General features: G+C 35.2%; 1 protein-coding gene across 7 annotated transcripts in view; it reads right to left on the bottom strand.

Annotated features, from left to right (window-relative positions):
* The window catches only part of LOC126976164 (calpain-B-like), a 64,052-nt gene that overhangs the window by 5,832 nt on the left and 45,727 nt on the right, over positions 1-12,493 (bottom strand). For 5 of the 7 annotated variants that reach the window (XM_050824389.1, XM_050824388.1, XM_050824392.1 and 2 more), the window contains 6 exons: positions 11,768-11,964; positions 11,189-11,296; positions 9,063-9,105; positions 8,186-8,318; positions 4,741-4,941; positions 1,256-1,383 (listed from right to left, as the gene is read on the bottom strand). In XM_050824389.1, coding sequence (XP_050680346.1) covers positions 1,256-1,383; positions 4,741-4,941; positions 8,186-8,318; positions 9,063-9,105; positions 11,189-11,296; positions 11,768-11,964 — 810 coding nt within the window. The remainder of the gene's footprint in view (positions 1-1,255; positions 1,384-4,740; positions 4,942-8,185; positions 8,319-9,062; positions 9,106-11,188; positions 11,297-11,767; positions 11,965-12,493) is intronic. The other 2 variants (XM_050824394.1, XM_050824395.1) reach the window with 1 other exon arrangement.

The following is a 12,493-nucleotide window of genomic DNA, read 5'->3' as shown; positions in this document are numbered from 1 at the left end:
ATGTTTATATGTGTGTTTAAGTAAGTATATTGTATTAAATATATCATTGTCTTGTAACCCATAACACAGGCTCAACTTGGGGCAAGATAATTTGTGTAAAGTGTGTCAATATTATTATTATATGAGTCTGTATGCATAATGCACTAACTATCTAGAGTCAGGGGTAAAACGCGTCCAAACGCCAACAATTGTAAAACTAATTCGACGCGTGTTACGCCTGGGGGAGAGGGACTGCGGAATTAGAGTGAATTGAACAAATAAAATTTTATGAACGATGCGGTACTCGAACACACGACCTCTCGCGTTCCGTGCCAGTGCTCTGTCAACTGAGCTAACCGTTCGAGTGACGTATCATCATAAAATCTTGCATGCATTGTTCAACTCTCAGGTTGTGGCTTCATCTACAGGCTTTACAGTTGATAACCTGCTCAACCCCAATATTTATATTTTTTTTTATGGAAAAAGGAAAACAAACGAGTGTTCGGGTCACCTGGTGTTAAGTGATCACCGCCGCCCACCTTCTCTTGAAACACCAGAGAAATCACAGGAGCGTTGCCGGCCCTTCAAAAAAGTGTACATGTCTTGGAAACACCGCACAAGGAAGCTCCACAGCTACACACAGCTTTGTAGTACGGGGAAGAAAGTTCCTTGAAAACCGCACTGTGTAGGACCACCACACATCCAGATGGTGGGGATGATATTCTAATTTGTTACGTGTCGTGCTCCTTTATACTCTCGTCCGTTTGGAAGTTTTTAAAGTTTGTTAGTTATACTTGTTGACTGTTCAACTGTGTTGTTTCTGTTCAATTGTTGAACTGTTACATTTTTGTTATACTAATTAGTTTATACAGTGGATAAAACTTTTAAGTGTGTGTACTAATTATTATTACTTTAAACCTTAGATAATTTAAAGATCTACATAGAGCCTCTTGCTGTTAGGCAATGTATGACAACAGACCAGATTTATTACTTTAGTGTGCGTGACAGCTACGTCTTACACTTGCGATATGTCAGTCACTTTGTTTAATGTGAGTGTGTTGCTGAAAATAGAGGCTAACAGTTACAATTACACGCGTTTTAAACCGATAAAAAGTGTTTTATTTTAGTGTGTAACACTCGCGTTAATCAAAGAAAATACTATCAAACATCGTGTGGGAGGCATGAGTAAATAAACGGTACAGAGAATAAGCTTCTTAAGAGTGGGCAAAATTATTACCTATTTTGTCAGGGTTATTAGAAAAAGTTAACTACTCACCCTCCACTGCCTCAAGTCGACCCACAGTGACTTGAACTCATCAAAGCCGAGCCCGCCCGAGTTGTCTTTGTCCAACATGGCGACCATACTGCGGCACACCTCTTTAGAGAAGCCCTCGCCTTTCAGTTCTGTTTACAGACACCCTCGTTTTATATCAAATTCAATTTATACTTAAATAAACATAGACTGTGTCATTTATAAACGCGAAGTAAAGTCATTCCAAATTTCAAACTTTTTGTCTTTATATCTTACCTTTGTCACTACAGAACTACATGACAGAGAGGAGTAATTTTAGCCTTGGAGTAACTTTACATTGCGTTTATTTTAATAAGACAGATAGGGTTTCATGTAAATCAATAACTTGTATACTTCGCAAATAACAGTATTCCTTGGGTAATATTATTTCTAGGGTCCCGTAGCCGACGGCTCCAACTATTACAATGATACAACTGTCCGTCCGTACGTCTGTCAGTGGGCTGTATCTCGTAAACCGCAATAGTAAGACAGCAAACCGGCAAGACGCTCACGCGAAGGGGAGGGTTGAGGCAACCGCTTATGGACATCCTCGACACCAGGTGTACAGATATGCGTTGCCGGCCTTTTGCGCTTTACTTGAAGGATATAGAAAAGTGTTAAAGTTTTACTTGTAACTCTGTATGATAATTAAAATAACGGAAATATATTTGTATACAAAATACTGTAACAATATGATGATATTATAATTACTAATATTCTTTATAATTTTAATATCATACCTAAAATTTGGACCATACAAATAAGAAAAATATTACATTTGAAAGAGCTGTTTCGTGTTGCCACTAAATGCCAAGTAGCATTGCACCAAATAGCTCAAAATTAATTAATCTATTTGTAGGGTCAATCCAAAACCAAAATTATAAGAATTATGATACGTCGAGAACATTAAAGAAATGGAGGTGACTTAATATAAAATATTATTTAAAAATAAAAACAACTTATGATAACATATATTTTAAAATGCCCATAATTGCGTATTAACGTGCAAAAGCGTACTAATGCAAAGTATACCAAAGAAATTGGTAGAATTTACATTGTGTGGTTAGTAGCGAAGGCACATATTAAATAAAAGACATTTAAAGTAGTCGTTAAACAATGCTTCTCGACGTACAACCTGAAAAGGATCGAAATATAACACAAAAAATATATTTAAAACAGCAAAATAGACATTTTAAAAAGCATCCTCCATTTCGATAAATATCAAACTGATTTCATATTTATTTATTATTCAGTGGCATGCATCGCTGACTCCTGTCCTGTAAAATAAAATAAAAGTAGTATATTAGAATATTTGCACGATATATATCAATACTAAATAAACACATAAATTCCCTGAAACTACTACATGTAAAGGAGAATTATTGTAGTAAGTAATAAGAGTTTTTTTTTAAATGACTACTCCTTTCAAACTGTGTGATTCAAGAACTTTTAATATATCTGCGTTTATCAAAATGACTGATGGTTTGTGTATTTAACAAGATACCTATATGTGTTTGCATGGTTTGTGTGTCATTGAAGTTTGAGTATTGGTATGTTTTAAGGGTTATGACTTATGAGACATTTAAGCGTTTTCTAGACAGATGTAATCGAGCGTCCCATCAAAGGTGACCTTGATTGATACCATCCATGCAGACTGCAGATCTCATCCAAATATTGAAATAACCTTCATCGTCCATGAATAATGGGCGCGTGATTCCATCCGCGGTTGGATAGTGTAGATTACATCCGTTCAGCCGGCGGATTACATCTAACAGAGACAGTTGCGCTGTAACCGGCAGTGAGTGATGACGGCTTCGAGAATAAAATGTCACGCGAAGAATATTTCAATAATAAATACTAATGAAAGAATTAGAGATAAAACATCACGTATTATATTATTATAAAGAGGAATGATTAGATTATTTGTTTGTTTGCATTGAATAGGCTCCGAAACAAAAGACCGATTTGAAAAATCTTTCACTGTTGGGAAACTACGCTATCCCCAGCTGATATAGGCTATATAACATTTTAGAAAAATTAGGGATTCTTAATAAAAGTCCAATAATGTAACCCAAGGTGTTAAAAATGTACGCGTGGGGTATCGCGGTGTATCAGCTAGTTATTTATAATAATGAATTTATATATCTGCATTTCTTTTAAAGTAATTGTTTATTTCAACCCGAATCTAAACTGAAGTGGCCAAATTGACCCTAAAATTATAATGCCTCAAACTGGAAAAGCAAAGGACCACTATTTAAGTTTGGACAAATTCGGAGCCATTAGATACAACAAGACATGATGTTTTCACGCCAAAAGACGACTCGCGACTGATTCGCTAGCATGTTGGCGCGCGGATGACAGCCGTGTGGCCGAAACACAATCCAAGCACTGAACCCAAGCTGACTTCTGACGAGACGCTCAATTACATCTAAGAAAGGCTTTAAAAGTGTTGGAGGGTTTTTACGTTTGATAATGTTTGTGTGTGAGAGGAGATGTACGAATGATGTTGTTGTTGTAGAGAGAGTGTATGTACACACTAACAATTTGTTTATTTGTCAATAGTGTCGGTGTGTGAGGGAACGTTTGATAGTGTTGGTATGTGGAAGGGTAAATTAATAAAAGTATGTTTGAGATTATTGAAGTTATACTTCGTTTGGCTCGTTAAAGAAAAAATATCATTATATTATAGTATATTTTTCATTACCTTACCCGGTTGTCAACATTTCATTTCATCATTTATTTGTAGTCATGGGTATACATAAGATGTTACAAATCAAAATCAGAGTGAACTAGACCATTCGTATGATACTTCAGCTACCCAGACACTTGTAACTCATATGTCTACTGATCCACAAACAATGGATGAGAATTAAATAAATTTCAATAATTATGAAAATTTATTGAAGTACTTTGCGGAAATCCATAATTATACAAGTGATTTGAGTTTTCTTTAGTGTTAATTCCGCCAATATTTGTCTTTAAACAATTCGACACGTGTTTTGCTCGACTCAGTCAGACTGCAGTCTCTTGCCAGATTTTGGCGAGACAACACGTCCTGAGGATGCCTCGTGTAGAGGCGAAACACGTGTCAAATTGTTTAAAGACAAATATTGGCGGAATTAACACTAAAGAAAACTCAAATCATTTGTTCAATAATTATGTATAAGTAAGAAGTATAATAAAAAAAATAAACTGTTTCAAATTGTATAACAATTATATAATAATAATTAAGTAAACGTTATTTTGCTAAATTATGTGGTATTATTATATTTTAACCTGTTGTATTTAAAACCATCTCTATTACAATACACGAGGAATAAAGAATACTGAAGACTTTTGTTTAGTAGGCCAATGAAGTATAACTTGTTACGAGCGCACACAATAACACTTTGATTCGTATGTGGAGGTTGTATAGAGTATGCATGTGTTCAATAAATTTATTATCGTATATTGTTTATCGCTCCACTTACCTTGCGCCGGCTGGGGTTGGGTCAGATGCACCTGTTCCTGATTCTGGCCAGCTATCTGCTGCAGATCGACGCCGAACTCCTTGCAGATGGGAGTGCAGAGCGCACACAGAAGCTGCTCGAGACAGCCCTGTTCACTCTGCGGCGTGCTACTAGTGACACCCCCGCCGCCGTCGTACGCGGCGCCGTGACGCATTGCCATTTCTACACACACCGGAACAGCGGGTTCACATGCTTCGATTTTTATCTACATAATTGGTACTCAACCATTTTTTTGTGAACAATTTCGAATGATCCAGTTCAGAATCTAGCAGTGGTTGGTAAAATGGCGGAAAATTAAGAGTTAAGGGAATGTATAATGAACATTTTTGATGAAATAGACATTGATAATGTAAAGGTCGCAATTAACTCATGCTTGCATTTGTTTAATAATAATCCACTGATTTAATGTCTTGTCACAACAAGTAACAAAGCACAAATGAGCACGTGGCGTTTCAAATTGATTGAAATCGATAAGGTCCGACATAGCGAATATAATTGAACGAGAGAGTTAAAGTGAAAGAATTTGAAAGGTATCAAACTTGTTTATAATCGATACTTGTGGCTTCGATTTATTTGAAAGTTTATCAGAAATCAATATGCAGTTTTCGTTCAGTTGTGTTTTGACCGCGCTTTGAATACAACGCCACGCAATGACAAAGTGTTCAGTGAAAAACTGCCGAAAGAACAGCACGTCCAAACTTAAAAAGGATGGAGTCGAATTTCAGGTAAGTGCCCCATAAATTAACAGAATTATTTAACTAGCTGACGTTTTTAATCATTTTACAAAAAAATTATATTTCAATTGCTAAAACAAAATATATCGCCGCCCGAAAACACATTTCACGTTAATATTTCGCACCATAATCAATGAGCTTCTCATGGGCGTATACAATAGACTTTGAACATTACTGCCACAAATTAAGGTGTTAATTTGAATGAATTGTTTTAATGTTATCTGTATAAGTTAATGTATACGAATATACAACGCGTACGGCCATTTCTAAAACTCGCTGCAGCCTATTCGAACACTGTTCGTTATTCATTCGTACTTCGTTAACGTTAAAATTATTTGAACTAAAAAACCACTGCACTTATTTCTTTCTCTTAAAGAAAGCTTCATTAAACGCGAAGCGTGAATTATATTTAATTCCATAAAAAATACAATAATAAACAATTAAATATTGTGGCCAATAATATTGTACAATACTTTGCTGTTAAGGAATAGGAAGGGTACACTTTTTAAAGTATGAAAAGAGGAATAAAAGATTCAAGAGGGATTTTAAGCAGTTATTGGAACGTTTATATGATACTACTCCCGCCACGTACACACACCACTTAACACTTCTACGCATTCGTTGACATCTCTCAATATCCACGTCTATTCACATGTTACATACTACAGTTACCGGCACGAGTCGTGAGCACGCTTTTCATTGGTCGTTCTGAAGCTCACGCAGAGCCGACAAGTCGCTTATTGGCTCATAGCCGGTCCTTGTTTTCTATTGGATCAACCTCAATTTGAAATTTAAACTGTAACTTCTCCTTGTGATTTCTATTTGTGCTTGCAACTCGTGCCGCAAACTGTACGAAGATTAATAATTATATAATTACTTACATAACAGAACAACACCTCGAGGCACGCAAAAATAAACACAAAAGCCTTATCATAAAAGCGTTAACACACAAAAATGGGCATTTTATTATACACATACTTCATATATACAAACAGCTTAGAAAAAGTAAAATAAAAGAGGTTTTCATGAATGAAAAATATTAAAGCCAAATTAACTAATTATAAATTATAATTCCATACCAATGTCAAACACATTTATAATCTGTTATGGTTTAAAAGAAACAGTTGTTGCCCTTCAAATAGAATATTGATCAGATGGAAGTTTGTCATGGTACTTCATCTCCATACTTCCCTCGCTTTCGTTTTGAGATATAAGGTTAATAATTCACTGCATGACTTATGACATATATGGGACGGTTTAAAAAACATATTATAGTAGCCAGTAGCGATTGTATATTATGTAGTGATAATTACCCGACCAATGAGCACTCAGTACCTTGCGCCCGCTAACCTCAGTTGTGTGACTAAATTGTTTGCAATTCTAATACATATAGGTATTAGGATTCTACTGTGTTATAAGATCGATAGTGTTCACAGAGTACTAGATCCCGATAATTCGAGTACACAGTCATGGTTCGAGCTGATACTGGGGTGCATCAGAGCAGAGATAAGAACCAAACTCTATATTTGTGAGTTTCTTACGTTATTAGGCATAGTGATAAACACTATGGTCTCAATTTAATCGATTATTATGCAGATGTAATACGCCTACCCGTGTAGTGTTTGACATTAATATAGAAATGTATTTTCTTTAATATTTTATTTTCTAAATTAAATTCTAAATATTCATGAGATGATTATAAAACTAAATAATATTTTACTATGATAATATGATTAGATTCGAATTTTTTAAATATATTATGTATGAAATAATTAAAATAATTGGCAATAGAAGCATGGCAAATAATAGGGAACTTGGGTAACGAATCAAACTGAATTAATAACCTTAATTTTAATTCAAATACAAACTTTTTTTTTATTTTTAAAAAGACGACGTACTTAGTTGTAGTTATGAGTCTTTGAATAGTTACTAGCTTATAGAGATAGATCTATAATAATTTACCAATCCCGAACTGAATAATATATGTTGTAGAAATAGTGACGGAACGGCAGTTGGGCCACCATCATGCTGCTTTACATTAGTAAAGTGGCATCATGGCCCATAAAAGACAATATGATTTGAGTTGTATCGCACTAAAGCCGCCTGTCGACTGTAGGGGGGAGGAGAAGCGGACCGGGGCTGTGACCATTACAAACCAATAAAATGGCTTAAGATATCGTTACACTGCGATCGATTGGGAGCTCACTAGTGGACATGTAGCCTAGGAGGTGTCCATTTATTATGTGAGGACTTTAGGCAGGTCATAGTGGTCGAACCGAATCTTATTGAATCTCACGTGGAGGAGAGACACTCTCAGAAAATATAAATCAAATCAAGCAAGTTCGTTAATTAAGTGAAGTCATTTTTTTATTAAATCTATTGCAATAGAGCACACATCAACATATTTAAATTTAATTTTTTTTAGCGGGTTCGAGTAAAATCTCACATCTCACTAAGTCAAAGTAAAAAAAAGACAATCGCCTCACGTTTAAATGGATGCCCATGCTCTAAGCGATACAACTCCAATCACATCACACAGCAGCCGTCACCATAAGACTTAAGATGGCACATCTCATAGGGAGGAACTACACCCCTTTATTCTGGAATACCAAGCAGAAATGGGGTTTGCGGCAGGCATACCCTGGACAAAATCTGATTAAGTAAGTTCTTACCTTCCCTCATGGCGTAATCTAGGATCTCTTTCAGCTCTTGCCAATCTACCTCTCCATCGGAACCTGCCAGCCGCTCGAAGAACTGCCGCACCGGATCTGCCGGCTCTGGTTGCGGGGGTAGAATGTCTTTCACCTTTAACATTATTACCATTTAATAACAATAGCCTCGTGATAGCTGAGATGGACAAATTCTCGAAGTACTAACCTAGCACACGAGCGAGGTTACTCACATAGTCAAACTTTTAATAAACTTATTCAATTAAGCGCTTATGACACTTCACTATAAATATTTCTTTTAAATGACTGAATCTACCATAATATGTTAGGCAAAAGTAAAGCCCGTGAGAAGAACATACAAGAAACTCAACGGCCACTCTTTTCAATGAATAGAGTATTTTCCAATGGCAGTATTATACATAGGAAATTAGTTTGACAGGTGCTGCTTTTCCAATATATGAATCATTCTGCATCCAATAATATTAAATATTTCATAAAAAGTTATAAATAACAAACTGTAAAGTACAAGTTGTCGTATATTGGATGCATCTATCCAATAGGAAATTAGATTAAAATGTAATAAAGAGTATAATGATAATAATTAATTTATTTCAGACAAGAACTCCGTTCATCTATTCATTTAGGTCACAAAATAAGTATGTAAAAGTTGTGTAATTTTACCACGACAACGGAAAGTTGAGCTTTAATGAAAATAAAAGGGAAACGCAATTCCATGGCTTTGTTTCATTGGACATTGACAGCGTATCAGAATAACTTTTAAATGAATAATATGAATATTAACCCGCTTTAAGATGCAGTTTGTTTCAGATTTGTTAATAGGAGGGTAGTTCATAAAAATCATAATCTAATAACCACTTACCCTTTCGTCAACATCGCCCATACCGACATCCTCATCATTTTCTCTGAAAAAAAATTAATTAAATAAAGATTATAAATTGCGAGGGTAAATTTGTTATGAGTTTTATATGGAAACCTAGAATCTAAACATAAAGGTATATATTAATAAAATATACTCAGTTGGAGTTATCTCAAGAAATAACGTGAGGTCGTGTTATATTTATGTGTGCCTAGTGACATTGTAGCAACACTTTGTGTGTGTAGTGTTGCTAGATGTTAGGAAAAAATACCCACAAATTTTTGGAACAGTAGTCTTGCAATATTTGTAGTATTTTATTATTACACAATTAGTATTTTATTATTTAGAAGTGGTCACCAAACAAAATCATAATAATAAAATGTGTCGATGTGTTGTCTTCCAAGTGCGCCGTAATTAAAAAAAATAATAAAATTGTTAGTTGGTTAGAGCACCGGCACGGAACGCCGGAGGTCGTGGGTTCGTTACCCGCATCATTCATAAAATTTTGTTTTTCAAATTTTATTTGTGTAATAATAAAATTGTAAATAAACAATAGTAACCTGTGGAATGATTTACATTATTTTATTTGTGGAAACAACTTTTACAATGTTCGAAGATACAAGACGGCTTTTTTACCATGATAAAACTAATTAGTAGTGACGTGTTAAACAATGCGACTCATAGTGTTGTAATGACGCGAGTATCTTATTCGCTTTTGAATTTGTATTTGGTATGGTGGCTTTACTCTTGTGTTCTGCGCGCTCCATCTGGGTATAATTTATCTAAGCATAAAGGTATATTGTCATTTTCAATTTAAATATAATTCCTGTTTCTTCCTAATAGCTTGTCTCATATTATAAGTTTTGTTTAGTAACTTCATATTATAATAATTGCTTTCATCAGTTTTACTTAATAAATAAAAAAGGTGCTACGTGGAGTAGGATACTCGTGGCTATTGGTATTCTCTCACGCTTCACTGCAAAATATGTTTCTATGTTCGAGGAATTAAACATTTTTCATATTAATTTCTAGCAAAATTCTGCGCAATATACCACGCGAATTCACTTCTGAGCTAGGTGTCCCAAAATTCAACAATAGGCTGGAACCAGGGTGTCAACACGTTGATGACCACCCTGGGAATCATAACAAATAAATAGGAATCCCTTTATATACTACTACAAAGCTGTGGAATGAGCTTCCTTGTGCGGTGTTTCCGGGACGATACGACATGGGTACCTTCATAAATAGCGCGTACACCTTCCTTAAAGGCCGGCAACGCTCTTGTGATTCCTCTGGTGTTGCAAGAGAATGTGGGCGGCGGTGATCACTTAACACCAGGTGACCCGTACGCTCGTTTGTCCTCCTATTCCATAAAAAAAAAAAAGTTGTAATGACTTCTTCAAATTCCTTCAAATTAGATCTCCAACAATATTTAAAAATAATTAGGAAATCTAGACCTTATAACTCGAAAAATAAGATCGAGTATAACATAAATTGTTGTGAGCGCCTGTTTAATTGTTTATTATTTGTTTACTGTTTGAGATCATTTGAGAATAATTCTTAATCGACTGCAAGTGATTGATTATCTATAATAATATGTAAAGATACACACGAGCTTTTAGAGATTATTTGTGAAATCATGCTGGTGTCCTTACGAGTAACAATGTTAAAAAATTTTTAGCAATACAGTTTCAAATTAAAGGAGGAAATCTATAGATACTTCTGTCAACTAAAAATAAAATAAAATTCAGTTTTACTTAAAATTTTTGAAATTTTTAACTGTTTTTCAACTTTGAATGGCCATTTCATGCAAAAATTAGAACAATATTCTAGTAATTGATTACACAAATAAAAAATAAATTTTTGTCGCTAAATCTTGTCATAATCCTTAAGAATGTTATTTTTGCCAATAAAACAAGTTTTACAGAATAGTGTTTGTAAGCGTATATTTTTCCCACGGTGGTCATCACAAGATGTCCACACCCTTGTTTGTCCCACTATCTTATCATTAAATTTTGGGACTTTTGAATTTTATATAGTTAGTGGCACCATGAGCACCGAGTGTTTGACAAAAGTAGAACCTGCTTTAAGTTGTAAGTAAATATCACCCATATAAACGTGATACATACGTCATATTATTGCTCTTCTCAGAGAATACACGCAAGAGAAACTCTCCCTCCTCGTCAGGCTCGAAGGTCGACGGCACGATGACGTAAGAGCCCGGCTCGAATTTGAACCTAAAAAAAATTAAATCATTCAGAATATGAAAAACAAATACACTTATAGTAGTTTATTATTCATTTTTAATAGCTTATAAGTTACGGCTGTATTGTTCAGCTCACAGCGGTCTTCACAGTGATTTGAAAATCTTATTTTGAATAAGTACATTTGAAATCTATATGTTCTTTCTTCTTCGTCGGATTACTCTTGACAGAGCAGTCGTAGTCACGTCGAACGACGAACGTTTCTATGCCAGTAATCCCTGGCCGTTGCTTCTCTGGCACATGTGTTGGTTAGGGCTTCGACCTGGTCTGTCCAGCGCACAGGGGAGCGGCCTCTTCACCTACTGCCGTTGACCCTTCCCTGAACAACAAGTTTCTCTATGGCATGCTCTTATATGCATCTCATCTTAATGTTAGCCTTGTCATTTGATCTTATCAGGGAGCGGATATTTTTTTTGAGAAAAAGATTTGAGAAAAAGTGCTCACCTAGCGCTAACCTCCCGCAAGTTGATAAAGGCCTGCGACCTGCCCACACTGGCGTTGTACTTGAAGTAGTTGACGTCAAGTGGCTTCGGGACGTGGCCGTAGTCGGCCAGACGGTACACCGCGAACCCGATGGTGAGACACTCCAGACCCTGGTGACGTTGGGAGCGACGGTTCTTCTGCATCAGCGCTACGATTATCTGGAATGACCAGTCATTATACAAATTTGTAACAGTCGACAAAAATAACCGAACATAAGCTTTATAGCTTTAAGGGTTCTTCTTAAATATAATAAAGTTCCAGCCACTATTCAGGCATTATCTATAAATAAATTTAAATGTTTTATTAAAAAATGGATCTGTCGTAAATCCTATTACTCCACAGCTGAATACTTAAGTGATCCGACAGCCTGGGACTATTTTATAGCAATAGCAATGACAGTATAATATTGTATATTTTTATTAAAAAGAGCGCAAAAATGCTGGGAGGATGGGGATTAGAAATGACATCAAAAATAATTCTAAATGAATCAATTTTAAGAAAATAAATGCCTTTTATGCCTTTTAAGGGGGCATATCGTTATAAGGATATTCGGAAAGCAGCATTAGTTTAGTATCACTAACTATATGTGTGTATATTTTATTATATAAACTTGAAGTATTTAAGTTATAACTTCATTATTAAAAACTATTTTTGTAAAACATATTTTTTTCCCCAACGTTACAATCA

This window comes from Leptidea sinapis, chromosome 39, assembly GCF_905404315.1.
Source record: "Leptidea sinapis chromosome 39, ilLepSina1.1, whole genome shotgun sequence".
NCBI classification, from domain to species: domain Eukaryota; kingdom Metazoa; phylum Arthropoda; class Insecta; order Lepidoptera; family Pieridae; genus Leptidea; species Leptidea sinapis.
This window is presented reverse-complemented; position numbering and strand designations above follow the sequence as displayed.